The following is a 24,897-nucleotide window of genomic DNA, read 5'->3' as shown; positions in this document are numbered from 1 at the left end:
CTGCTCCCCTTTCCCTTCATCCCTGTGCTGGTGAGGATGACACATTGCCCATCCCACCCCTTGCCTTCCTCCCTGTGCTGATGAGGATGGAGAATCCCCCACCAGGCACCATCCCCCCTGTCCTCTGGGCCACCATGTCCCCCCCAACACTAGAGACCTCAGCTCAGCTCTGTGTCCCTCAGATTGTCCCCACAGGGTGGAAGAGCAGACCGAGAGGTGGTTAAAGAGCATCAGCCCCTGGCTGGGGCTGGGCTAGGACCCCCAACCTGTCACCGTGTCCTCAGCTTGGGAGGTAAATCCAGGATCCCCTGGCCATGCCCTCCCCCTGTCATCTTCTAGTGCCCTCAAGCCCAGCAGGGCCCAACCCATCAAGGAGACACCAGTTAAAAACAACAGAAAAAAGACCAAAAAAACACCCATGAAATGACTGAAACAAGATGAAAGAGAGAGGACTGTCCTTGGTTACAATATAGATGTATTTAGTATTCCATTACCACAAGCTGTAGGGCATTAGCTGTTACCTCCTGCTGTGACTCACCCGGGATAACAGACAATGGCCATCAAAAAACCACCTCGTGACTCATGGACTTCTCTCATCCTATAGTGAGATGCTCCACCCAGGAGGGAGGAGCCAAGCATTCCCACCTGGATATAACCTGGCCTTGGAACTGCATAAGTCAGCCCTGTCTACTGGGTTCCCAGAGGACAAGAGTTACCACTGGACCTTTGGGAGGAGACCACACCTTCCTCAGGATCACCGCTTCAACTGAATTATTTCATTTGGACTGCTACCATGACCCTAACAGGGTGTCAGGTTTGTCAGTGCTTTTCCTTCTATTATTGCACTTCTTTTTATTTTTCCTATTAAATTTTAATCCTGACTTGAGATCTCCCACTGCTTTGTTTTCCAGCTAATATATATTTTGGCGCCCAACTGGAGCAAATGGATTACCCTCATCACACATCGTGCCCTATTGGAAACCCGAATCGCCCTGGGATTCTGGAAATTATAACAAACTGGTCTGAAGGTGAGACTTTGGAATGATCTTCAGAGGTCTCAGAGGAGCAAGTAGCACGTGCCGAGGAAGCACCCCCGTATAACGAGCTGCCGGAGAGTGAAAGACGCTATGCCCTCTTCACCGATGGGTCCTGCCGAATTGTAGGCGCAGATCGGAGATGGAAAGCTGCAGTATGGAGCCCCACACGACAAGCTGTACAGGCTACCGAGGGACAAGGTGGATCGAGTCCGGTCGCACAGCTTAAAGCCGTCCAGCTGGCTTTGGATATTGCCAAACGTGAGAAATGGCCAAGGCTCTATCTCTACACTGACTCCTGGATGGTAGCCAACGTGCCATGAAGACGGTTAGATGGGTGGAGAAAGGCCAACTGGCAGAGCAGAGGAAAACCCATCTGGGCTGCTGAGATTTGGCAGGACATCGCCGCCCGGGCAGAAAAGCTGACCGTGAAAGTTCGACACGTGGATGCACATGTACCCAAGAGTCGGGCTAATGAAGAGCATCGTAACAACGAGCAGGTGGACCGAGCTGCCAAGGTGGAAGTGTCACAGGTGGATCTGGACTGGCAGCACAAAGGAGAGTTATTTCTAGCTCGTTGGGCCCATGATGCCTCTGGTCATCAAGGGAGAGATGCGACATACAGGTGGGCTCGTGACCGAGGGGTGGACTTGACCATGGACAACATCTCACAGGTCATCCACAGCTGTGAGACCTGCGCTGCAATCAAACAGGCCAAGCGGGTGAAGCCTCTGTGGTATGGTGGACGATGGTCAAAGTACAGGTATGGGGAAGTATGGCAAGTTGACTACATCACACTTCCCCAAACCTGCCAAGGAGAGCGCTACGTGTTGACCATGGTGGAAGCAACCACAGGATGGTTAGAGACCTACCCTGTGCCTCATGCTACTGCCCGGAACACCATCTTGGGTCTGGAGAAGCAAGTCCTGTGGAGACATGGTACCCCAGAGAGAATCGAGTCTGACAATGGAACCCATTTCAAGAATGGCCTCATAAGCACCTGGGCTAGAGAACATGGAATTGAATGGATATACCATATCCCCTATCATGCACCAGCTGCTGGGAAAGTTGAACGGTGCAATGAACTACTTAAGACAACTTTGAAGGCATTTGGTGAGGGGACCTTCAAAAATTGGGAACTGAACTTAGCAAAGGCCACCTGGATGGTCAACACAAGAGGCTCCATCAATCGAGCTGGTCCTGCCCAGTCCGAACCTTTGCACACAGTGGACGGAGATAAATACCTCTCTGTGGTACACATGACAGGTATTTTAAGAAAGAGTGTTTGGACTAGTCCCACTTCAGGTAAAGGCAAACCCACCCGTGGGGTTGTTTTTGCTCAAGGACCTGGTTACACTTGGGGGGTGATGCAGGCAGATGGAGACTGTGGTACCCATTGTGTACCACAAAGAGACCTAATCTTAAGTGAGAACTGTGTAAAAAATTAGGCAATGATGTAGATGGTAATAGAATAATGGGTGGATAATGTCCTATAGATGTATTTAGTATTCTATTACCACCAGCTGTAGGGTATTAGCTGTTACCTCCTGCTGTGACTCACCCCAGGTAACAGACAATGGGCCATCAAAAAACCACCACATGACTCATGGACCTATCTCATCCTATTGTGAGGTGCTCCACCCAGGAGGGAGGAGCCAAGCATTCCCACCTGGATATAACCTGGCCTTGGAACTGCACAAGTCAGCCCTGTCTACTATGTTCCCAGAGGACAAGAGCTGCCACTGGACCTTCAGATGGAGACCAGGCCTTCCACAGGATCACCGCTTGAACTGAACTACTTCTTTTAGACTGCTACCATGACCCAAACAGGGTGTCAGGTTGTATCTGACTTTGTCATTCTTTTCCTTCTATTGTTGCACTTATTTTTCAATTTTCCTATTAAATTTTAATCCTGACTTGCATCTCCCACTGGTTGGTTTTCAAACTAATGCACGTGAGCTGTGCCTGTCCTCAGCCCATTCACTAGCTGTGCCTAGAGCATCCCTACCATGAGCTATGCCCAGCGTCAGCCATGCCAGTGCCAGAATAGCTCCTGCCTGCAACATCAACATGAGCTGTGCCCAGAGCAGTCCTGCCATAAGCTGTGCTTTTCCTCAGCCTGCTGGGCTGGGAGAGAAAGGCTCAGAGGGATTCCCACACTCAGAGCTGGAAAAGTGGGAAGGGATGGGGAGGATTTGGGGAGGATAGGAATGGCAAGGATGGATGGAAGATCCGACCCGACATACACTCACCCTCCCAGACCTGACAAACCTGGCCCAGCACCCTCCTCAGCGATCTCCTTGTATTTTCCATCCATGGAAGAGTGCAGATCCACCGGGAAATGCTTCAGGCAATGGGGGGTCCCATGCAGGGATCGGGCCGACTGCAGGGAACCCCACAATCTTGGGCTTCTGCAACCCCCCCTCCTGAAAGTCCCTGGGACCCCCCCAAACTCCATGGGGTTCCCTATATCCCGGGGGTCCTGCAACCCTCCCACCCCCATGGGATCCCCCTTGTCTTGAGGGCTCTGTGGCCACCCCAAAATCCTTGGGGTCACCCTTAACAGGGGGCTCTGTGATCCTCCCCATCCCTGTGGCTCTGCAACCCCCTATGTTCCATGGGATCCCACTTATCCTGGGGGTTCTATGACACACCACATCCATCCCCACAGGACCCCCTTATCCTGGAGACACTGACACCCCACAAAATCCATGGGGCCCCCTTATTCTGGGGCTCTGCAGCCCCTTAAATTCCATGGGTTCCCCTTTTTCCGGGGAGCCTCCAAACTCCTTGAGGTCCCCCTTAACAGGAGGCTCTGTGACTCCCCCATCCTCCATGAAAGTCCCCTTATCCTGGGGGCCATGGGTCCCTCTGTGACCCTGAGCCGTGCTGCATCAGGGTCTCCCCTTTCAGCCCCCTAAGCTGCAGAGGTGTTCTCATTATCCTGGGTGGGGATTCAAACCCCACCTTGGCCCCCACAGTCTCCATAGGGGGTCCCCCTTATCCTGGGGATGCAGGAGGGAATGGCGTCCCCCATCTCGGGATCCAGGAGGGTCCAACATACCGCCCAGGGGTTACCCCACAAATGAGGGCTTCCCACAGCTCCCACCACAGTCCCTTGGCAGCTCAATGCACGTCAAGACAATGGGGAGCCACCATAAATTTATTGGGGAGGTCTGGGGGTGAGTTGGGGGGCACGGGGGATCACCACCCCCTCATTCCTTGGTGTTGCACCACTTTGCTGTGCGCCAGAAAATGGGAGTTTTCATGAAGCGTCCTGAGCGCATGTAGGCAGCAACCTTGTCCAGAGCCTGGGGGAACAGGGACATGGGGGAACATGGATTGAGATATCACAGGGTCAGGGATGTGGACACAGGGATGTCTGGGATGGGGACAGGGACACCGTGGTGTTTGGGACAAGGATGGGAACAGAAGGAATCAGGGGTGGGGACAGAGAGGTCGACCCTGGCGTGTCAGGAATTGGGACAGGGACACTGGAGTGTCAGGAATGGGATGGGATGGGGATATTGGGATGTCCATGATGGGGACACCAGGGTGTTAGAGACAGGCACTTGGACACAAGAGGGTCAGGGATGGGGTCACAGGGTGACAGGAATGGGAATGGAGATGGAAACACTGGGGGAATCGAAAATGAGGATTGGGATGGGACAAGGACACAAACACTGGGGTGTCAGGGATGGCAGTGGCACATTGGGCTGCCAGGGGATGGGGACACCAGGGTGTCAGGGATGGAGATGCTGCTGGGAACACCAGGATGGCCCCAGGCTGCCCCATGCCCCTGCTCACCTCGAAGCGCTGCAGGAACTGGGCCAGGTTTCCCTGCAGCTCCGGACAGTTTGGCACAAACATTCGCTGCTGGTCCAGCACATCGTAGGCCAGGAAGTCCACGAAGGTGATCTGGGGGAGGCACAGGGGGTCAGTGACCTCAGGGACTCCCCACAACTCCCCAGCATTCCCCACCTACCTTCTGCCCTGCAAACCAGGGCCGGGAGCCCAGGAATCGGGACAGCTCCTTCAGCTTCTTGGGCAGCTGCTCCAGGTACGCCGGCTTCAGCTTCTCCTACATGGCAAGAGGGCACAGGTCGGGGGGCTGCTCCCCCCAGAACACAGGGGCATCACCCCCTGAATGCAGCCAGGCAAGGCATGTGCCCCAACGCACACCCCTGTGCTGCTGGTGGCTTGGCCCCCTTGTCCCATGTGGAGGGATAATGCCAGGGTCTGGAGGGGATCCATCCCCCATAGCCCCCAAAGGGCACTCACAAAGTCAGGGCTGTAGCACATCCGGGCAAAGTCCATCCTGAGATCCATGAGCTGGTTTTCCAGCAGATCCACACGCTGCTTCTCCTCCTCTGTCTCACCGCCTGCGGGGTGGGGAGGTGTCAAACCCTCCATGAACAAAAGCCCGAGGATGCCCCGGGTGTTGGGACCACCCTGACTCACACATGTTGTGCTTGCGGGCGATGTAGCGCAGGATGGCATTGCTCTGCGTCAGCTTGGTGGAGCCATCGATGAGATACGGGAGCTGGCGAGGGGGACATGGGGGTGACAGTCAGCCGGGATGAGCCCACACCCTCTTCCCACACCCTCCTCCCCTCCGCCCATCACCTACATTGGGGAAGTCGAGCCCCAGTTTCTCCTTCTCGTTGGTCCAGTCGCTCGGGTCATAGTCAGGGGCTGGGGAGGGCAGAGAGAATGAGGGGAGACTCCTCCAGACCCTCTGCCCCACTGCTGGCACCCACAGCAATGGGGGGTGTGGGGACTGGGGGGGTCCCCGCTCCGCCCCGGGGCACCCGGTGAAACTTCCCGAGACACCCTGGCAGATAGCAGAGGACGTTGGCCCAGAGAGGGGTCAAGGTCCTTTTATGCCAGCGTGTGGTGGGGGCAAAAGTGACCCCCCAGAGCTGGCAGGAGGGGTGGGGGTGGTGGGAGCGGAACAGGCTGCGTAAATGGGGCGATCCTCCCCCCCTTCCCCACGGTTTGTGACTCAGCAGGAACGAGGGGACCGTGGGGAGGGGATAGAGGGGTTTGGGGGTCACACCCCACGTGCCCCCCCTCACCTGGGCCAGGGCGGTACTCGCGCTCCTGGTAAGGTGTCTCGGTGTACTCCAGCAGCAGGCGGATAGCGTGGGCCAGCTGGGGGTACAGCACTCGCATTTGGCACCCCAAAGCCCCCCCGGACCTCTCCCCCACACGCCGGGACCCCTAGCCCCTCACCACCACCCTGAGACCTCCAGCACCCCCTCACCCGTGCCCTCCTCCCCCCCCCGCCCATCCCCAGCGAGCCACTGCCACCCCTCGATCCCACTCACCCCACGGATGTCCCAGTACCCCAGGATGACCACCATGCTGAGACGCGGCTCAAGCTCTGCGTGAACACGGACTGGGACAGACTGGGACGGACTGTGACAGCACCCTCCCCTCTCCTGTCCCCTCCCCCTGGCGTCAGTAGTTGGCGGGCAGAGTGGCAGGGCGTCTGGCCAGCGCTGTTGCTGCCACCACCGATTGCAGTCCGTCCCCGACGCTCCCATATCACCCCTGGGGACTCCCAAGCCATGAGGGACATACAACCCCCTCTGTGCCTCGGTTTCCCTCAGGAGCCGCGCTCCCTCCCTCCCACCATTCCAATTTCAGTGTTTTACTTAAATACTTTTATTTCTCATGCTCGGTTAGGTGGTTTTTTTTAGAACGTTTTTGTTTGTTGTTTTTATAATCGCCATCAGGTTTTCCTGGGAATGCTGGCTCCGGATGCAGGTGAACAGGACTGGGATGGGGAGCTGCAGGGATAGAGGTGATAATGCCCCACCGGGATGGGAGGAGCCTGGTCCAGCCTGCTCTGGGCCACAAACATCTCCTGGGAGTGTTGGGGACAGGGACACATGTCACCTGCTCCCCTTTCCCTTCATCCCTGTGCTGGTGAGGATGACACATTGCCCATCCCACCCCTTGCCTTCCTCCCTGTGCTGATGAGGATGGAGAATCCCCCACCAGGCACCATCCCCCCTGTCCTCTGGCCCACCGTGTCCCCCCCAACACCAGAGACCTCAGCTCAGCTCTGTGTCCCTCGGATTGTCCCCACAGGGTGGAAGAGCAGACTGAGAGAGGGTTAAAGAGCATCAGCCCCCGGCTGGGGCTCAGCTGGGACTCCCACACTGTCACCACCCCAGCATCCAGGACCCCCAACCTGTCACCATGTCCCCAGCTTGGGAGGTAAATTCAGGATCCCCTGGCTGTGCTTCCCCCGCGTCACCTCCTACTGCCATGAAGCCCAGCAGGGCTCAACCCGCAAGGAGACACCAGTTAAAAACAACAGAAAAAGACCAAAAAAACACCCATAAAATGATCAAAACAAGATGAAACGGAGAGGACCCAATAAACTCCGTCCCCTGCAGTGGCACTGGTGGCACCAGGACAGCAGCAGGAGCCACCCCTTCCTGGGGCAGGAGGTAGTGGGCGGGAGGACGGCGGCACAGCCCTGGGGGGCTCTGGGGGGATCCGGGCGGTCAGTGGGTGCCCAGGGTGATGGTGAGCACGTCCTCCTCCTGGATGGGCTCCAGCTCGGCGCTCTGCACCGCCTGCGTGATGAGCGTCAGCTCCTGGCACAGCGTCTCGAAGCGATAGCTCACACGGATGTCGGGAACGTTGGTCCGGCGGATGTCGTTCCCCTCCGGACCTTCCTTCAGGTAGTTGGGACCCAGCCAGTAGCTCTTCACCTGTGCGAGTTGGGAGAGAGTCCTGGGGCTGCCTGGCACTCCCAAGTGCTGCCAGTGCCCAGGGAGGGGGCATGGGAATGGGAATGGGCAAATAGGGGTGAATGGGAATTGGGAATAGGGGAACTGGGGAATGGGAATGGGCAAATGGGAATGAGGGAACTGGGAATGAGAATGGGAATGGGCAAATAGGGTTGAATTGGTGAAGGGGTGAAGGGCAAATGTGTGCCTTCGGGATGGGAATGGGAATGGGCAAATGGAGGCAAGTATGAAGTAAGAATGGGCAAACTGCAGAACTGGGAATGAGGGAATGCACCTCACCTTGTGGGAGAAGCCGCTCATGAGGACACTGTTCCGGGCCAGCTCACACATGTCGCAGGAGCTGAGCTTCCACACCTGGGTGGCGATGCTGTATTCCTCCATCAGCGGCTCCTGGGGACAGAGACCCCTCAGTGCCCCCATAGACACCCCCCCCCAGGCTGGATGGATCCCCACCTCCTCCCATCCCCTCCACACCATCAGCAGCCTCTGGAGTCCATGGTGCTGTCATCAGCCTCATCTCACCACCAATCCCACCCCACCACCGACCCCATCCCATCACCAAGCCCATCCCCACCCCACAGCCGTTCCTGCGGGTTCACTGGCTGGTGCCCCCCCAAATGCTCACCTTGGTGAAGTGGAACTGGAGGGGGTCATCAGTGGAGAGGGAGACCATGAGCCCCCGCGAGAGGTACTCGGGCAGAGGGTTGCGGTGGTAGCTCAGGAAGAGGCTGTTGTTGCTCAGCGGGGACATGGCAATGCCGATCTGTGCCAGGTAGTACAGGTACTGCAGGACAGGGGCCTGAGGGGCACAGCGGGGTGAGGAGGGTCCCACCACACCCCCAAGCACCCCCAGACACCCCCTCCCCACTCACTTTGCGCAGCAACAACCCATGAGAGATGTTCTCTGACACCATGAAGCCTGAGACGAGGTGGTGGATGGGACCGGCCTCGCCACAGTGTGGGCGCAGGACGAAGGTGTGGAAGCCCCTCTTCCTGCAATGGGGAGTTGACTGTCACCATCACCCTCTGACCCTCCCAGACCCCCCTGAGGGGTGTAGGCTCCGGGCCAGGGCTGTCCTTACCGCCGGAGGTGGTTGAGCACTGTCATGTTGGCATACATGTAGTACAAGTAGTAGGAGTAGGGTGGGTTGTCCTCCTCCACCCAGTTGCCCGGCAAAGGGCTATCCAGGTTGAAGATGTGATGCTCCGGTTTGGATTCATCATCCACGCTGTCAAAGCCATCCACCTAGAGGAGAGACATCCCCAGGTGGGATGTCACCTCTTGTTCCAGCTGGGTTCAGGCTGGGGTGTCCCAGGAGCAGGACGCAGCACTCACATGCTCGAGGAAGAGGTGCAGCTCCGGGTGCTGGGCAGGGTGGACTGTGGCCTCAAAGAGCGGCAGAAAGATGTTCTCCAGCATCTCCTGGAAGTTGGCCAACTGCTTCTTTGTCCGGTAGACATCGCTGCAGGGAATGGACCACACTCAGAGCCAGCTTTCCCCACTCCCCACCCCACCCCAGCCAGCAGTGGGGTGTCCTAGGTCTCCCCAAGGCAGCTGAGGGTTCCTGTCCCCGCTTTACTCACAAGAGCCGGGGCACCTGCACGAGCCAGCGGACGTTGTTGGAGTGGACGCGATGGTTGACAGCCCAGCGGGCCAGCTTGTCCCACTCGTCCCTGGAGCGGCCATAGATGGACAGACGCAGCTCTGCATTCTGGTACTTGCTCTCCTCTAGGTCTGCCATCACCTCCTGATGGAAAGGAACAAGTGACAACTGTCACTGCTTAGCCACCAGGAAGGGGCCGTGGGTCACACTGCCACCACGAGGAGGGGAGGTGACTCACCTTGATGATGTGGGCAAAGTACTTCCCCGAGACGCGGTTGTCGGTCTTGATGAAGATCTCCCGCAGGATGGACTCCCCGATGGGGTTGTACTTGGCGTTGAACTTGTCGAAGCGGTGGAAGGTGTTGCGGTCCTGAGCGTGGGACAGGTGTGAGCTGAGACTCCTCATCGCCCACCACACCCCCATCAACAGCCCCCAGCAACACCCCCTGCCCTGGGAGAACCCCTGGAGAAGATCCCACACCCCAACCAAGGACAGGCTGGGGGCTCCACTCATCCCCAGGGTTTGGGATGCCTCCCGTACCGCATGGACATCCAGAGTGTCCACACTCAGGTCATAGGCTGTGAGGTTCATTGTCTCAAACACCTCCTTGAGCGTCTGCTCCTTCCCCTTCTCCACGTGGACAATTTCATCCAGGTGCTTCTTCATTGCCCGCTTGATGAAGCGTAAGAGATGCTTCTGGTTCATGCAGGACGAGGCATGGATGTGGGTGTCCACCTGCACCAGTGAGGTGATGCTCAGCCCTGAATCCCTCCAAGAGCTCCCCAGACAAGCCAGCAATCCCTCCAAGATCCAGGACTAGCCCAGGATCCACAGGTACCTTGCGGATGTTGTAGAAGTCGCGGTGAGGCACCTTCTTCTGGGCTGCCAACTCCTTCATCTCGTTGAGCAGCACATGCATCTGGAACTTGTTGCTCAGGTACTGCAGCCGGCGGTAGCAGAAGGATTTGCTGCCAAAAACGGGGAAGGAGGGCTCAGTTTGGGGGTGAGGAGGGAGAACATCCAGCCCTGAAAGGCTGGTGCCCACAGGGGTATGGGAATGTGGACTCTTGGACACGGTCAAGGGTGGACATGGGAGCTGCAATAGCACCACGTGTCAGAGCCACTGCCGTGTCCTCAGGGCTGTCCCCAGGGTTGTGTCACACCCCATCATGGGATCCCCCCCAGGGTGGGACCCTTCCCCTTACATGGGTCCATTGATGATCAAAGCCATGAGGAAATTCATATCGGCAATAAACTCCTGCAGGTCGGGGTATGGCAGGTCCAGCTCCGTGCTCCTGGGGAGGCACACATGTGGAGGTCACACAGCCCCCCCAAAAAACTCATCACCCTAGTGAACAGGACCTTCCCCCTCACAAAACTCACTTGTCAGTGACATCCTGCTTGGTGTAGACATGCACAACACCGCCCACCATCTTCAGCCCAAAGCCCAGATCTGCCGGCATTTTCTGGGGGTCCCACATCTCATAGGGGTGCTGCTCAGCAAATGGGGGGTGCACGGGGGCATCTGCAGCCAGGAGACACCCAACATCACCCCAAAAGTTCCTCCAGCACCCCAGCCCAGCACAGAGACTCCCCCACGCTGTGCTCACCAGCAGCCACGGGGGTCTCGGGCACCTCTTCATAGCCGCGGGTCTCCAGGGGCTTCTCGGAGAGCTCCTGCAGGTACCGAGCCGTGGTCTTGCAGAAGCTCTGGAGCGACAGCCCCATGTACTTCTCCCGCACAAACAGCGCCTTCACCACGCTCTTGGCTGCATCCAGCAGGTCGGTGAAGGGCACCTGGAGAGGGGACACCAAACAAAAAAACACCCCCCAGGCTGGAGTTGGCAGCCTGGAGACCCTCACCCAAGTTCCAGGGGGATCAGGGGGAGGCTCACCCCGCACTTCTCCTCCCCGGAGATGGTGACCCGCTGGAATTCCCGCTCCAGCAGCGCCTCCCGCTCCTTGGGGACATGGTCCACCAGGTCATCATTCTGCTCCTTGAAGAGCCTGTGGGGACAGATGTGACCAGTGGGACAATGACAGGTCTGTCCCCATCCCCGTGCCCCCCAACAGCACGAGCCCCACCCCAGGGACTGTGTCCAGCCCCAGGGTGGCAGGAGGGTAACACTGTCCCCAGGGATGCCACCACCAGGTTGTGGCAGCTGTGCCACCCCCTTCAGCGGTGGCATTGTCCCCCTTCCCAAAACATCCCCCAGCCCAAATGAGCACAGTGAAAAGGGGGGAGTGGGGGGGGTGCACAAAGAACAAAAAAACTCATGACAGAGACAACTCCCAAGCGGAGACAGGAGGGAGGGGGACACACAGCATCTGAACCCCCATCCAGGGAAAGACAGGGCCAGGACGGGGGTCCTGTGCCACCAGCAGAGCTGGGACCCCCAGCTCACCCCAACCCCCCTCCCTGGGTGCGTTGACTCCTTCAGTGCCAGCGAGAGTGGCCGGGAGGGACCTCTTGGCTCCATGCTTGGGGGTGCTGGGTCAGAGCAGGGCCGGGTGGGTCCCCGATCCCTCCCGTGTCCCCGGCCGGTGACACCGAGCCGGACACTCACTGTAAGTCCGCGGCACTGTCAATTTTCAGGAAGTCCTGTTTGGCTCTGAGCAAAATGTCGGGCTCAAGTCTGGGGACAAGGAGGCGGCGGTGGAGGGGGGGGACAGCCGGGGGGACGAGGGGGAGAGAAATGGGGGGGCCGGGGAGAGAAAACACCCTATTAATGCCAGAACAACAGAAACCAGACAGAAACCAGCCAAAAACTCACTGCAAAGGGGACACCAAGTGCGACACCCACGGGAGAGGGTACACAGAGCTGGCACAGAGGACCGACAGCCTCCTGGGTAGGGAGGTGGCCTGGCCCCATGTGGGGCTTCCTTCCAGCGATTTGGGGGGATACAGGGGACCCCTCTGGGCTTACTTGACATCCTGGCTGATCTGGCGCTCCAGGCGCTGGCGCCGCTCCTCCAGCTGCTCGATAGGGCTCTCCTCTGGGAATTCGTACGGAGCCGTCCGCATCTCGTTCTCAGCCAGCGAGCGGCAGAACAGCTCCTGTCCGGAGCATCCCTGTCACGAGCTGGGCCCGGCCTCAGCCCTGCCATGAGCTGTGCCTGGAGCATCCCTGCCATGAGCTGTGCCTGGCCTCAGCCCTGCCATGAGCTGTGCCTGGCCTCAGCCCTGCCATGAGCTGTGCCTGGAGCATCCCTGCCATGAGCTGTGCCCAGAGCAGTCCTGCTATGACCTCTGCTTTGCCTCAGCCTGCTGGGCTGGGAGAGAAAGGCTCACAGGGATTCCCACACTCAGAGCTGGAAAAGCACGAAGGCTTGGGGAGGATTTGGGGAGGATAGGAGTGGGAAGGATGGAGGGGAGACCCCCACCCAACATTCACTCACCCTCCCAGACCTGACAAACCTGGCCCAGCACCCACCTCAGCAATCTCCTTGTATTTGCCATCCATGGAAGTGCGCAGATCCACCGGGAAATGCTTCAGGCAATGGGGGGTCCCAGGCAGGGACCGGGCCGACTGCAGGGGTCGGGCCCCTAGCCCCCCCCGCAGCTCTGCAGGGAGTGGGACAATGTCAGCTAGGGGGGTCTGGACCCCCACCCGGGCAGGAAGGGGTTAATCAGTCCCTCCACAGCTCCCCCTCCCCACCATGGAACTGGGATGCTCTTCCCAATGGGGGTGATGGGGAAACTGAGGCAGTTCAAGGGCAAGAGGGACCCCCCCTGTAACCCCCCTGGGGCACTGGGAGGGCTGTTGGCTCCAGTGGGGAGGTGAAAGGAGCCAACGGTGAATGAGGGGCTCAGGGCTGGGGGGCAGGACACCCCTGGCATGGGAGGCACAACACTGGGCTCCACTCCCCCCACCACTGCTGCCTCCCTGTCCCCCTCATCCCATCCTTTCCATCGCAGGGGTAAGGTCCAGGTCTCCTGACCCCCAAAAAGGAGCCTGCACCCCACCTGCTCCCTGCATCACCCCTGTGGGAATGGGGGAGCTGGACTGCTGTCACCCAGGGCAGGGATGGCACTGGTGCCATCGGGATGCACTGGCAGTGCCTCACCTGGGGCATGGTGACACCCAGGGTGCCCTGTGCTGCTGGGACATGTCCTGTGCCACCCACATGTGTACCAGGTGGCAGCCCTGGTGGCACTCTGAGAGCCCCCACAGCACGGGTGCCAGACAGGTGACAACACCCAGAACATGCGTATGCCCCAGTGACACCCCGAGACCCTCTCTCAACAGCGCCAGGTGCCAACCCCAAAGTGCCACCTTGCCCACCCTGTGCCACCATCACCCTGCGTCACCATCATCACCCTGTGCCACCCACCCGGGACACATGAGGGTCACCCAGAGCTGGAAGCAGCCCCGGTGACACCCAGAGACCATCCCCCACACCAGTGCCAGCCAGGTGAAACCCGTAAGTGTTACCTCGCCCACTCTGTGTCACAATCACCCCGTGCCACCACCATCACCCTGTGCCACCATCACCTTTTCCCACCCACCCAGAACATTCACGTCCGGGAACAGCCCCGGTGACATCCTGAGAAGCCCCAGCAGTGGTGCCAGCCGGGTGCGAACCCCAGAGTGCCACGTCGTCCACCCCGTGCCACCACCACCCCGTGCCAGCAGCCCCCCATGTGCCACCCGAGACCACCCCCGCGGTGTCACATGAAGCCACCCCCCCTCCAAACCAGTCCCGCTCCCCCTGCAGGGTCCGCCCCCCCCCGCATCCCCCAGCGCTCCCCCTCCTTCCTCCCTCTCCTCCTCTTCCTCCACTCTGCGCCACCGAGGCGCTGCCGGGAGGTGACACAAGCAGGACCCCCAGCCCTGCTGCCACCCCTCCCGGTGTCGGGACATGGTGGTGGGCTTCCCCCCCAAAAAACCCTCTAAGCAGTAAGCCGGCACTTCCCCCCCAAACTGACCCCCCCCTACTCGCAGCATCGTGTTTCCCCCGCGCTGGGCGTGACCTGGGTGTCCCCGTGGGCTGCCGGGGGGATGTGAGGTATTTGGGGGGAGGTCTCACCTGCGGGGTTGGGGGTCTGCAGGCTACCCCGCTTCTTGAAGGGAAACTTGGCCGGGGGGACAGAGGACATGGCGGCTCCGGGGGGGCCGGGGAGGGGCGGAGGGGTTGATGATGATGGTGATGGTGATGATGGTGATGGGGGCGGGGGGCGGTGGGGGGCCCGGGGGACTCTTACGGCGGCGGGGCCGCAGCGGCCGCTCCCTCCCCTGGTTGATGATTGATGCAGGAACCCGGGAATGGACCAAAGTCCCCGGCGGGGCCCGGCCGGAAACCGGGACGAGGAAGAGGATGGGGCGGGCGGAGGATGTGGCGAGGAGGAGGAGGAGGAGGAAGGAGGAGGAAGGAGGTGGCTGCGGCGCTGGAGGGTGGGGGGGCGAGACCCGGGATGGGGCTGTGAGCTGCGGGGGTGCGGCGCTGAGACACTCCCGGGACAGCCGTGACCCCCCGCACGGACAGCCCTGTTCCCCCCAGGCCAGACGTGATGCCCCCCACCGACAGCCGTGTCCCCCCTCCGGACAGCCCTGTACCCTCCCCGCGACAGTCCTGTACACCCCCAGGACAGCTGTGACACGCCCACACCCCCTCCGGACAGCCCTGTTCCCCCCCAGGACAGCCATGACCCCTCCGAGACAGCCCTAATTCCCCCGAAGGGACAGTTGTATATCCCATGGGGACAGCCCTGTACCCCCCCGGACAAACGCGACACCCCCCCGGCGGACCTCTCTATACCTCTATGGGGTCAGCCGTGATCCCACAGACAGTCGGGTACCCTCCATCATACCCCCAAGAGAGGTGGTATTGGAGCTCCCCAAAGTGACAGCGACGCTTCCAAAACGGGGTAACCCCCCTGAGGTGGACATTTTGCCCCCCCCAGAACATGCATTTTTTCCCTATCAGACAGGCATTGCTCCCCAAAAATACAGGGTGTCATTCTTCCCCATCCAGACTGGCGCCATCCCAGTGGGAATCCGTGTGCCCACCCAGCAGGCAGCGTCATCCCCAGGATGGGCATTTCCTCCCCTGTGCCCCCAAACACACGGTCACTCCCCCCATTAAACACTGTATCCCCAAAACACCAAGTACCCCCAAAATCACCGAGTACCCCACAAAATGGGGCATCGTCTCCTCCACGATGATTCCCCCCCTCCAGCTATGGTACCGGACCCCAAAAGAAGGGACTCTCACTCTGTCACCAGCGCTCCCCCGGCTCAGACCCGGGCTGGGGGGGGTTGCCCTGAGCCCCCCCCGGGAATGTCCCCATGGAGGCCCTGCCCCCCCAAGTCCCCCAACTCACCCTCCAGCCAAACTGGGGGACACCTCAGAAGCAGAGCCTGGCTGTGGGGATGCCGGGGGTGTCACCTTTGCTCTCACCACTTTCTCGCGTGTCCCTACCTGGGCCGGGGGTCCCGGTGCCGGGGTGGCTCTGGCTGGCTGTCGGGCTGTGTCCCCTCCGAGCGCCCCGAGTGTCCCCTAAGCTGCCAGCGGCGCGGGGGTGTATTTTTAGCCGCTGTCAGTGCGGAGGGAATGTCGCCCACCCTCCGTCTGTGCCCCCCACCCCTTGTCGAGGGGGTGAAGGGACAGTGAGGTGACACCACCCACAAGGGCCACCGCTGTGCCGGGCTGGGAGGGCAGAACAGCCATGGGGGACAGTGGGGACCCTCAGCCTGAGTCATGTCCCCTCCCGAGCACTGTCCGCACACCACGGGGTAGGCGGGGAGGGGGGGGGGTGGCGTCTGGTATTTTAATTGGACCCCCTTCATTAGCGCCGAGTTCATTAGAGGCTCAGAAGGGGCTTTGTGTCCACGGGGACAGCGGGAACAGAGTGTCCCCAAGCCACGGCGCTGGCAGGGGATATGCACCCGGTGAGACGTGGGGACAGCGGTGCGGGGACGTGGAGCCCCCAGTGGCCCTGTGAAGCGCAGGGATTTAGGGCACCTTAGACACAAACATCGGGGACCTGCAGGACTTTTGGGGGTTCCAAACCCCGCCCCGGGGCGGGGGGCTCCCCCTGCGGTGCCCACCCGAAAGCAGCCTCGTAGGAGAAAGGGGGGAGCACCCACCCGTCCCCGGGGGTTTGGGGGGGCTGCTGGGCTGGGGGATGGGCTGCGACGGGGGGTGCTGAGCCTGGGAAGAGGAGGAGGAGGAGGAAGGCTGAGCCACGATCCCATTAAAGAGCTTAGGCAGCGGGAGGGCGGCACCCAGCGCGGGCAGGATTAGGGGGCCTCGTTACCCCCCTGGGGGTAATTAGCTCCCTTTTCCCTGCAGGAGGAATCCCCCAGTGCCACCGTCCCCCTGCCATCACCCCCTGCCAGCACCTTGTCCCCTTGTCACCACCCAGTCCCCTGCCACCGCTCCAGAGCAGCCAGGGGTGGGGAACACACACAACCGGGGGCTGATCCCATCCTCAATGCTCCCCAAATGTGGGATCACAGCCCACAGACATGAGAGAGCCCCAAAATTATTCCCGCTTCCTGAATCACCCCAGGGGACCTGTCCCCACAGGCAGGGGTTGTCACACTGGGGCCCCCCCTTATGTAAAGCCCCCTGCCCACCTCCCTGAGATGCTCCGTCTTTTTTTTCACCCTGAGCCCTAATCTTTGCCATCTTGGGCTAATTGGATTTCCTGGGTCACATGGCGAGATAAAAAGTCCCCAAATCCCACGGTCAAAAAAAAACAGGTTATCCATGGGGAATTAAGGGAGAGAGCAGGGGGCAGCCAGCAGCGAGGACCCACCGAGGAGTGCTGCCGGCTTGGGGCACCCCAACATCAGGGTGTGGGGTACCTGGCTTGGAATTTTTGGAATTTCTGCATCACCCCCTAGCGCCCACCTCGTCCTCGGGGTGTGCGTATTGTCTCCTTGAAGAGCTGGAAAAGCCTGGGGACCTAGAGGAGGTTGTGGCGTTATTGGAGGAGGAGGAGAAGGAGAAGGAGGAAGCCATGGGGAGCGGGGCCAGTGCCGAGGACAAGGAGATGGCCAAGAGGTCCAAGGAGCTGGAGAAGAAGCTCCAGGAGGATGCGGATAAGGAGGCCAAGACGGTCAAGTTGCTGCTGCTTGGTAAGGCTGGAGGGGCTGTCCCCAGGAGATGTCCCTGGGTTTCCACCCTGTGGAGGCTGAGGGGATGTGGGGATGGGGATAGGGGACAGGGAGCCCATAACCCCCTGGGCTCCTCCTGCCTTGTCCCCACTACCCCTTGGACAAGCTGCCATCAGCCTGGAGAGGTTGTCCCACCACCTGGACATCCCCCGGGTTATCCCTGGGAAGGGCTGGAGGTGACATTGACTCTTGGGGATGGCACGCATGAAGGGGACAGTGTGGGGACAGAGGAAGGGACCAAGACAGTGGGTCCCACTGGGGATGCGCCACATCTCAGGGGCATCAGCAAGAGCCTGGGGAGCTCCTGTGACCAGCACCCTGAAACCTGCTGCTGAATGCTAGGCAGGAGGGGACAGTCCCTTGGGGGTCCCTCTGTGCCCCATGGGGCACGGGGGTGACTCTGTGGGGCAGGGGGGTGGCTCCACGGGGCAGGGGCCAGCAGTGGGGCCTTATCCAGGTGGGGGGGCTGGGGTCAAGGCGATTAACACCCTAATTCTAAGCGGCTTCCTGTGCTGTCCTAAGCCGCTTACAGCCCCAAAGGCATCGCCAGCACTGCCCACGGTGGGCGGGAGGTGTAGGACCTTGGGGACCTGCACCTGGGAGGTCCCCCACCACCCTGGGGGATCCCAAGCTTTTGTCCCACACAGGGTGCAAGGGGTGACAAGAGTGTGGGGACAATGGCAGTGGTGAGAGGAGGGCAAGCTGGGTGTCTGGACAGGGGATGGGTGGGGAACGGTGGCTTTTGTCCCGTGGAGTGCCCATCATCACTGTGGCATCAGTGCCCTGATGGGCACTAAGGTGTCCCTCCCACCCTTTTCCAGGGGCTGGAGAGTCAGGAAAGAGCACCATCGTGAAGCAGATGAAGTGAGTATGGCCTGAGTCACACTGGGGAGGGGGAGGCCACCAGGATGAGCCACCAGCTCTTGGACACGGGGTGGCAATACTCCATGTCACCCTGGTGGTGGCACCTGTGGTTCCCAGTGTGGGGTGGTGATTCCCACCCCAGAGGGGATGTCCTGGCTTGGGGCTGAGGCCACTGTGCCTGCCAGGATCATCCACCAGGACGGTTACACGGAGGAGGAGTGCATGGAGTTCAAGTCCATCATCTATGGGAACATTCTGCAGTCCATCCTGGCCATCATCCGCGCCATGTCTACGCTGGGCATCGACTATGCCGAGTCCGCCTGTGCGGTCAGTCGGGGTGGTGTCCCCATCCCCCCAAACCCCATCACATGGGGCCAGGACAGCCCCTGGAATGAGGGTGCACAGGAGCCCCATGTTGTCCCCCCAGTCCTGAGGGCACTTTGGGGGACAGTGGCCCTTTGGGGGGACAGTGGGAGGGTTGATGATGAAGGTCCCTCTCACAGGATGAAGGCCGGCTGCTCTTCAATCTGGCTGACTCCATCGAGGAGGGCACGATGCCCCCCGAGCTGGTCGCCTGCATCAAGAAGCTGTGGAAGGATGGAGGGGTTCAGGCGTGTTTTGACCGCGCTGCCGAGTATCAGCTCAACGACTCAGCTGCATAGTGAGTGGGGACATGGCAGGGACAACAGGGACAACAGGCTGGGAACTCCCCGCCAGCTCATGGCCAGTTCCAACCCAGCCTGGCAAAATCCATCTCCTCCTTGCTCCTGGGAATACCCTGAGCCTGCCATCCTTCATCCCACCAGTGTCATCCTCCATGCCAGCAGTATCATCCCCCATCCCACAGCTACCATCCTCCATTCCATCAGTGCTGTCCTACATCCTCCATCCCACTGGTGTCATCATCCATCTCACCACCTCATCCCAAAAGTGCTGCTGGCCTGCTGGTGTCCCCCAGCTCCCCCAGGGATGTCACTGCCCTGGAGTCCCAGTGTTTGGCAGACCTCAGCCCCACAACCATCCCCAAAAATCCGGGGGAAGGCAGAGACATGGGCAGCCCCTTGGCAGCAGGTCACGCCCCTTCCTGTCCTCCCAGTTACCTGAACCAACTGGACAGGATCACGGCCCCCAACTACCTCCCCAATGAGCAGGATGTGCTGCGATCCCGAGTGAAGACCACAGGGATCATCGAGACCAAGTTCTCTGTCAAAGACCTGAATTTCAGGTGAGTGGGAGCCTCCCCCACCTCCCTGACCACCCCTCTGTGATTCCCCCCAGCCCTGATGGCAGGGAGGGATTTTGGGATGACCTTGACACTCGAGGGACCACCAATGCCTTCCTTCCAATGGTGATTCCTGCCCCTCCTGAGCATGTGGCACTGGGACCGGAGGGTGTCAGGACCAGGTGAGTATGTCCCACTCATCCTTGTCCCCTCCCCAGGATGTTCGACGTGGGAGGGCAGCGCTCAGAGCGGAAAAAGTGGATCCACTGCTTCGAGGGGGTGACCTGCATCATCTTCTGTGGGGCCCTGAGCGCCTATGACATGGTGCTGGTGGAGGATGACGAAGTGGTGGGTTGGGGTCCTGGAGGTGCTGGAAGTTAAGGGGGAGAGGAACAGGGAGTGCTGAGGGGGCTCTGAGGAGGGAGAAACAACACCCTGTACTGTCAGGTGCTCTGGGTGATCCAGGAAAGGTGTGTGCTGATTCACACCCAGTTGTGCCCAGTAAAGGTGTTTGCACTTTCCCTGGGTCACGAATCCATGGGTCTGCCCATGAGGAAACCCCCAAGTGCTCCTGAGCAGATCCTGAGAGCCACCAGAGAATGGCCACACAGCCAGTCAACTGGAGCAAAGCCAAAGGGAAAGGCAGGAAGAGCCAGGAACTAGCTGGGATGAAGGCAAGTCTGGTCCTGCAGTACCTTGTGCCTCACTGTGCTCTCCGAGGTGAGCAGAGGGGGTAAGGAGGGGCAGCTCCCACCCTCCCAGTGTGGGGACACAAGGACAAGATCCAAAGTGTGTCCGCTGAGATATGCACCAGCAGAGCCCTGGGAAAGATCTTGGACGGCACAGATCCGGAGAGGAGGAACACGTAAGCTCCATAATGGGATTTTCTTTGAAGAAATAAGAGATAAGGGGTGAAGATGAGGAGAGCAGGAGCAGCTTCTTCGCTGGCATCTCCTCCAGGTCCTATGTATGCTCCTTGGGATCCAAATACCTTCTCCTGGAGCTGGGTCAGGGTTGGGATCTGCCATTCCTGGGCCCTGCCATGGCCCGGCAGGAGCTTGCAGTCCTTCCTCAGCCACGTGCGAAGAGCATCCTTCCCATGGGAGCCCTTGGGAGAAGCTGGAATGCTCCCCCAGTGCAGGACAGGGCATGATTTGGGCAGAGGTGGTGCTCTGCATACAGAAAAGCTGCTGCGATGGGAAGCTGGATGAGGAAAAACCATCCCTGGAGAACCCACATGCTGCCCACAAAGACAGAGGGATCCCCCTTGCATCAGGAAAAAAGCCCCACTGGATTTGGCTCTGCCTAGATGGATTCTCATCCCCTCAGGATGACCCAGCAGCAAACTAAGAACTCAACATCTGGTCTAAAATGAGTTTTTCCTTTTCCCAGCACCTATCCAAAGCAGTGGATAATGGCTAGATGCTACAGTCCAACAAGGATGTGGCGCTGACCACAGAGAATCCCCTTGGTGACTGGAATGGTGCTCACTGAGCACATTCCTCACAAGCTGCAAGGTTTCCATGGATAATTTTCCCAGTGAAATCATCACAATCCCTCATTTCTGACAATCTCAAGGACTGGAGGCACTCCCTACCCTGAGCATCACCTGGATTTATCTGTGATTTTGGGTGGGCAGGAGGGTCTGGGCAGGCAACAGGACTAGCTGCTGCTGCAGCAAACAGGGAAAAGCTCTTTTCTTGGGAATGGGGGCTTGGTGGGCTGCAGTGGCCCCAAAGGGGGTGACAATCCATGACGATCCACTTCCCCACAGAACCGGATGCACGAATCCCTCCACCTATTCAACAGTATATGCAACCACAAATTCTTTGCGGCCACCTCCATCATCCTCTTCCTCAACAAGAAGGACCTTTTCGAGGAAAAGATCAAGAAAGTCCATCTCAGCATCTGCTTTCCGGAGTACGACGGTGAGTCTGGATCTTTCCCAGCCTTATCCCTCCTCCTCAAGACCCCCCAACCAGGGGCTGTGGAGCTGTGTGGTCCCAGTGTGGATGTGGTCACTTGGTTTTGGGATATGTTGTGATAGGGCTGGGGAAGGGGAGATGAGCATGATGAGAATTGCCTCTATCGTAAAAAAAGTCAGGGAAGAGAGGAAGGGGAGAGAGATGATGAGAATTGGCTCTATCATAAAAAAAGGCTGGGAAAGAGGGTGAGAATGAGGAGGATCAGAGCTGGTTTTATCCAAAAAACAGGAAGGAGAAGGGGATGAGGATGACCAGAGTCAGCTCCATTCCAAATAGGGCTGGGGAATGGGATGAGGATGAGGATGAGGAGGATCAGAGCTGGCTCCATCCCAAAAAAAAGGCTGGGGAAGGGAAGGGGATGAGCAGAACCAGCTCCATCCTGCTCTGTGGAGTGGTGAGTCAAATCATTGGAAGCTGGAGCTGAGGAGAGGACAGATGTGGCCTCAGGAAGGTGTTTGGAAGAATAGAAATGGGGTGAAAAGGAGTTTTGTGCTACGCATGGTTGGCTCTCAACCCTTCTCCGCCTCTTCCTCTAACACTCACCCCCTTGGGAGCGGCTTGGCAGCATCCCCTCCCTCCACAGGTCCCAACACGTTCGAGGACGCAGGGAATTACATCAAGACCCAATTCCTGGATCTCAACATGCGGAAGGACGTGAAGGAGATCTACAGCCACATGACCTGTGCCACAGACACCCAGAACGTCAAGTTCGTGTTCGACGCCGTCACAGACGTGATCATCAAAGAGAACCTCAAGGACTGCGGCCTCTTCTGAACACCAGCAGGTACGGGAGAGAGGAGCCAGGAAATAGGGACAGGAGAGGGGAGGAGGGATGGTCAGAGCTGGCTCCATCCCAAAAAGGGCTGGGGGAGGGGGATGAAGAGGAGGATGATCGGTATCAGGTCCATCCCAAAAAGGGCTGGGAAAGAGGAGGATAAAGATGATTAGAGCTGGATCCTTCCCATAAAGGGCTGGGGAAGGAGAAGAAGACGAGGAAGAGCAGAGCCAGCTCCATCCCAGAAAAGGGGCTGGGGAAGGGGTAAGGAAGAACAGACTTGGCTCCATCCCATAAAGGGCTGGGGAAGGGGAGGGGAATTAGGATGAGTAGAGTCACATCCATCCCAAATTGGGCTGGGGAAGGGGGATGAGGATAAGCAGAGTCAGCTCCATTCCAAAAAAAGGGCTGGGGAAGGGGAGGGATATGAAGATGATCAGAGCTGGATTTCTCACATAAAGGGCTGGGAAAGGGGGACAGGGATGAGGAAGAGCAGAGTTGGCTCCATCCCCAAAAAAAGGGTTGGGGAACAAGGAGGAGGAGGGGGATTATCAGAACCAGCTCTATCCCATCAAGGGCTGGGGTAGGGGATAAGGATAATCAGAACCAGGTCCATCCCCAAAAAAAGGGCCGGGAAGGGAGAAGGGAATGAAGAAGAGCAGAGCCAGCTCCATCCCCCCCCCCCAAAGAAAAACACTGGGGAAGGGGCTGGAGATAAGGATGAGCAGAGTCAGCTCCATCACAAGAAGATCTGGGGATGAGGAGAGGGATGGGGATGAGGATGATCAGAGCTTGCTTCATCCAGCTCTGTGGGGTGGTGGGATGTAGGCCCCCCTGATTCTGCCATTAAATCCTGGAAATCCTAGGAGTAGGGGAAGGGAGGATGGACTGGAAGCTGTGAGGAGGGGGAAGTTTGGGGTCCCATTAGCTCAGGGTCACATCCCTGTGCTGAGCTCCCATGGGATTCAGTCCCATCCCACACTGGGGTGGGCTCAGCAGGACAATTTCCACCCTTGCACATGGAGTGATGAAATTCCAGCCCAAATCCTCCACCTGAGCTAAAGGGAACCATTTGATTTCTCTCTTGTTGCAATTCCACCTGCCCAGCAGATGGGAATATCCTGAGGCACACTCTGCTGCTCCCAGCCTTTTAGCTCATCCTAAAACCTTAATTAGGGTTTATCATCCTAATTATTGTACTAGTTTGAGCATCAGCAGGAATTCCATCCCCTCTCCCCCCCTTTCCAAGCACTTCTCAGCCACTGGCTCTGACACTTTGCTTTCCAGGGAACATCTGGTGCTTCCCTTATCCTTGAATATTAACAGAAAAGCCGGAAAAAGCTAAAAAAAAAAAATCCTCAAGCAGGTTCCCTGCAGGCAGGAGGCACCAGGAGGTGACACCTGGAAAGGGGGGAGATGCTCCATCCTCATCTCCACAGAGGAAGGCAAAGGGATGAGGTGCCACATGTCCCTGTATCCCATGCTGAGTTTTTCCCTTGTTTCCATAAAATCACTCCTCGAAGCCCTTCCCTGGTTGTGTTTAATTCCCTGTTCTCTCTCCCTCCCTCCCAGAAGAGGAAAACATTCCCGTCTCACCGTTCTGCTGCGCAGAGCCAAAGGAAGAATCAACCCCCACCACACGTCACTCGCTCCCACTTTTTCTATGACCTGCCCAAATCCGCCTCCTTCCAAACCCAAACTAGGAAGGGGCTGAAGCTCAACTTCCTGCTCCCTTTCATGGCCATTTCCTCTTTCTTTTCCAAGGAAGAACCCCTGTTCTCAGCGTTTTACAGGAGGTTTGACACTCGAGAGCACAGCCAGGCATAGGAATATTGAGGGAATTTGGGAGGTAGGATAGACGTTGCCCCCTTGCCCATCCCTGCCCTTGGACTGAAGCTGGATTAATCCAGGCTGGAATTTCTGGGGAAGGTGGAGGCTGAGTTACCTCTGAGTCGCTCCTGGGAACCAACCTCGGCCCTTGGGCAGGAGAAATCAGGGGTTTGTGGGGTTGTTTTGGGCCCTAACTGGAGGGAATTTCTCAGTCAGGAGGGGCTGGGGGAGGGAATCCCAAGTCCAGCCCAGGAATGGGCTGGATAAAGAGGAAATGGTTACTTGAAAGGTTTTCGTTCTGCTACTTAGAGCTGCATTTGCTCTCTCTGTTTGTAAATAATCCATAGATGAGCCCTGTATTAATCCTCTCCCTGTTTCCTGCAGACATCTCCCATTCAGCTTCATTTAACTGTAGGAAAACACAATAAAGGAATACGCATGACGTGGATGTTCTTCCTTTCTCTCACTTCGTTCCATTCCTATGTCCCAGAACTTGGATCAAGGGATATTCCACATGCTTTGTGTCCTTTCCGGGGTATATGGATCTCTGGATCCCACCTGGATCACCCCATGGCCACTGCTGTGCTCCTGGTGGGTGGGATGGGGGTCATCATCCCAAAAAACTTCCTGGCCAGAGCCCCTGGATGAGATGAAGTTCCTGGATGAGTTTAAAGGATGAGTTATCC

General features: G+C 58.5%; 3 protein-coding genes across 7 annotated transcripts; 1 reads left to right on the top strand and 2 right to left on the bottom strand.

Annotated features, from left to right (window-relative positions):
* Positions 1–4,170: 4,170 nt before the first annotated feature.
* LOC146426889 (glutathione S-transferase 2) lies at positions 4,171–6,456 on the bottom strand. The gene is made up of 8 exons (XM_085082749.1): positions 6,365–6,456; positions 6,113–6,188; positions 5,665–5,729; positions 5,496–5,577; positions 5,316–5,416; positions 5,020–5,115; positions 4,842–4,952; positions 4,171–4,345 (listed from the first exon to the last, which is right to left on the bottom strand). The coding sequence occupies exons 1-8, from the start codon at positions 6,398–6,400 to the stop codon at positions 4,250–4,252; spliced, it is 663 nt and encodes a 220-aa protein (XP_084938875.1). The 5' UTR covers positions 6,401–6,456; the 3' UTR covers positions 4,171–4,249.
* Positions 6,457–7,387: 931 nt separating this feature from the next.
* On the bottom strand, positions 7,388–16,061 carry AMPD2 (adenosine monophosphate deaminase 2). 4 transcript variants are annotated; one of them, XM_085082783.1, is made up of 18 exons: positions 15,833–16,061; positions 12,844–12,974; positions 12,337–12,467; positions 11,977–12,045; positions 11,305–11,416; positions 11,020–11,206; positions 10,793–10,934; positions 10,615–10,704; positions 10,248–10,377; positions 9,950–10,144; positions 9,647–9,778; positions 9,389–9,552; positions 9,141–9,267; positions 8,887–9,050; positions 8,677–8,797; positions 8,430–8,603; positions 8,084–8,194; positions 7,388–7,765 (listed from the first exon to the last, which is right to left on the bottom strand). In XM_085082783.1, exons 2-18 carry the CDS (start codon positions 12,871–12,873, stop codon positions 7,556–7,558), a joined length of 2,289 nt encoding a protein of 762 aa, XP_084938909.1. In that variant the 5' UTR covers positions 12,874–12,974; positions 15,833–16,061; the 3' UTR covers positions 7,388–7,555. The 4 variants fall into 4 exon arrangements, with proteins under 4 accessions (XP_084938909.1, XP_084938910.1, XP_084938908.1 ...); XM_085082784.1 differs by lacking the exon at positions 15,833–16,061 and adding an exon at positions 14,616–14,720; XM_085082782.1 differs by lacking the exon at positions 15,833–16,061 and adding an exon at positions 14,441–14,574.
* On the top strand, positions 14,677–24,663 carry GNAT2 (G protein subunit alpha transducin 2). 2 transcript variants are annotated; one of them, XM_085082797.1, is made up of 10 exons: positions 14,677–14,771; positions 17,261–17,496; positions 18,357–18,399; positions 18,585–18,726; positions 18,903–19,060; positions 19,496–19,624; positions 19,840–19,969; positions 21,396–21,549; positions 22,190–22,390; positions 23,954–24,663. In XM_085082797.1, the coding sequence occupies exons 1-9, from the start codon at positions 14,677–14,679 to the stop codon at positions 22,378–22,380; spliced, it is 1,278 nt and encodes a 425-aa protein (XP_084938923.1). In that variant the 3' UTR covers positions 22,381–22,390; positions 23,954–24,663. The 2 variants fall into 2 exon arrangements, with proteins under 2 accessions (XP_084938923.1, XP_084938922.1); XM_085082796.1 differs by lacking the exon at positions 14,677–14,771 and having other exon boundaries at positions 17,235–17,496.
* Positions 24,664–24,897: the final 234 nt, after the last annotated feature.

The sequence above is a fragment of the Lichenostomus cassidix genome, chromosome 26 (assembly GCF_008360975.1).
Source record: "Lichenostomus cassidix isolate B80296 chromosome 26, HeHo_3.0, whole genome shotgun sequence".
Classification (NCBI taxonomy): domain Eukaryota; kingdom Metazoa; phylum Chordata; class Aves; order Passeriformes; family Meliphagidae; genus Lichenostomus; species Lichenostomus cassidix.
Note: the sequence above shows the minus strand (reverse complement) of the source record. Positions and strands in the feature narration are given on the sequence as shown.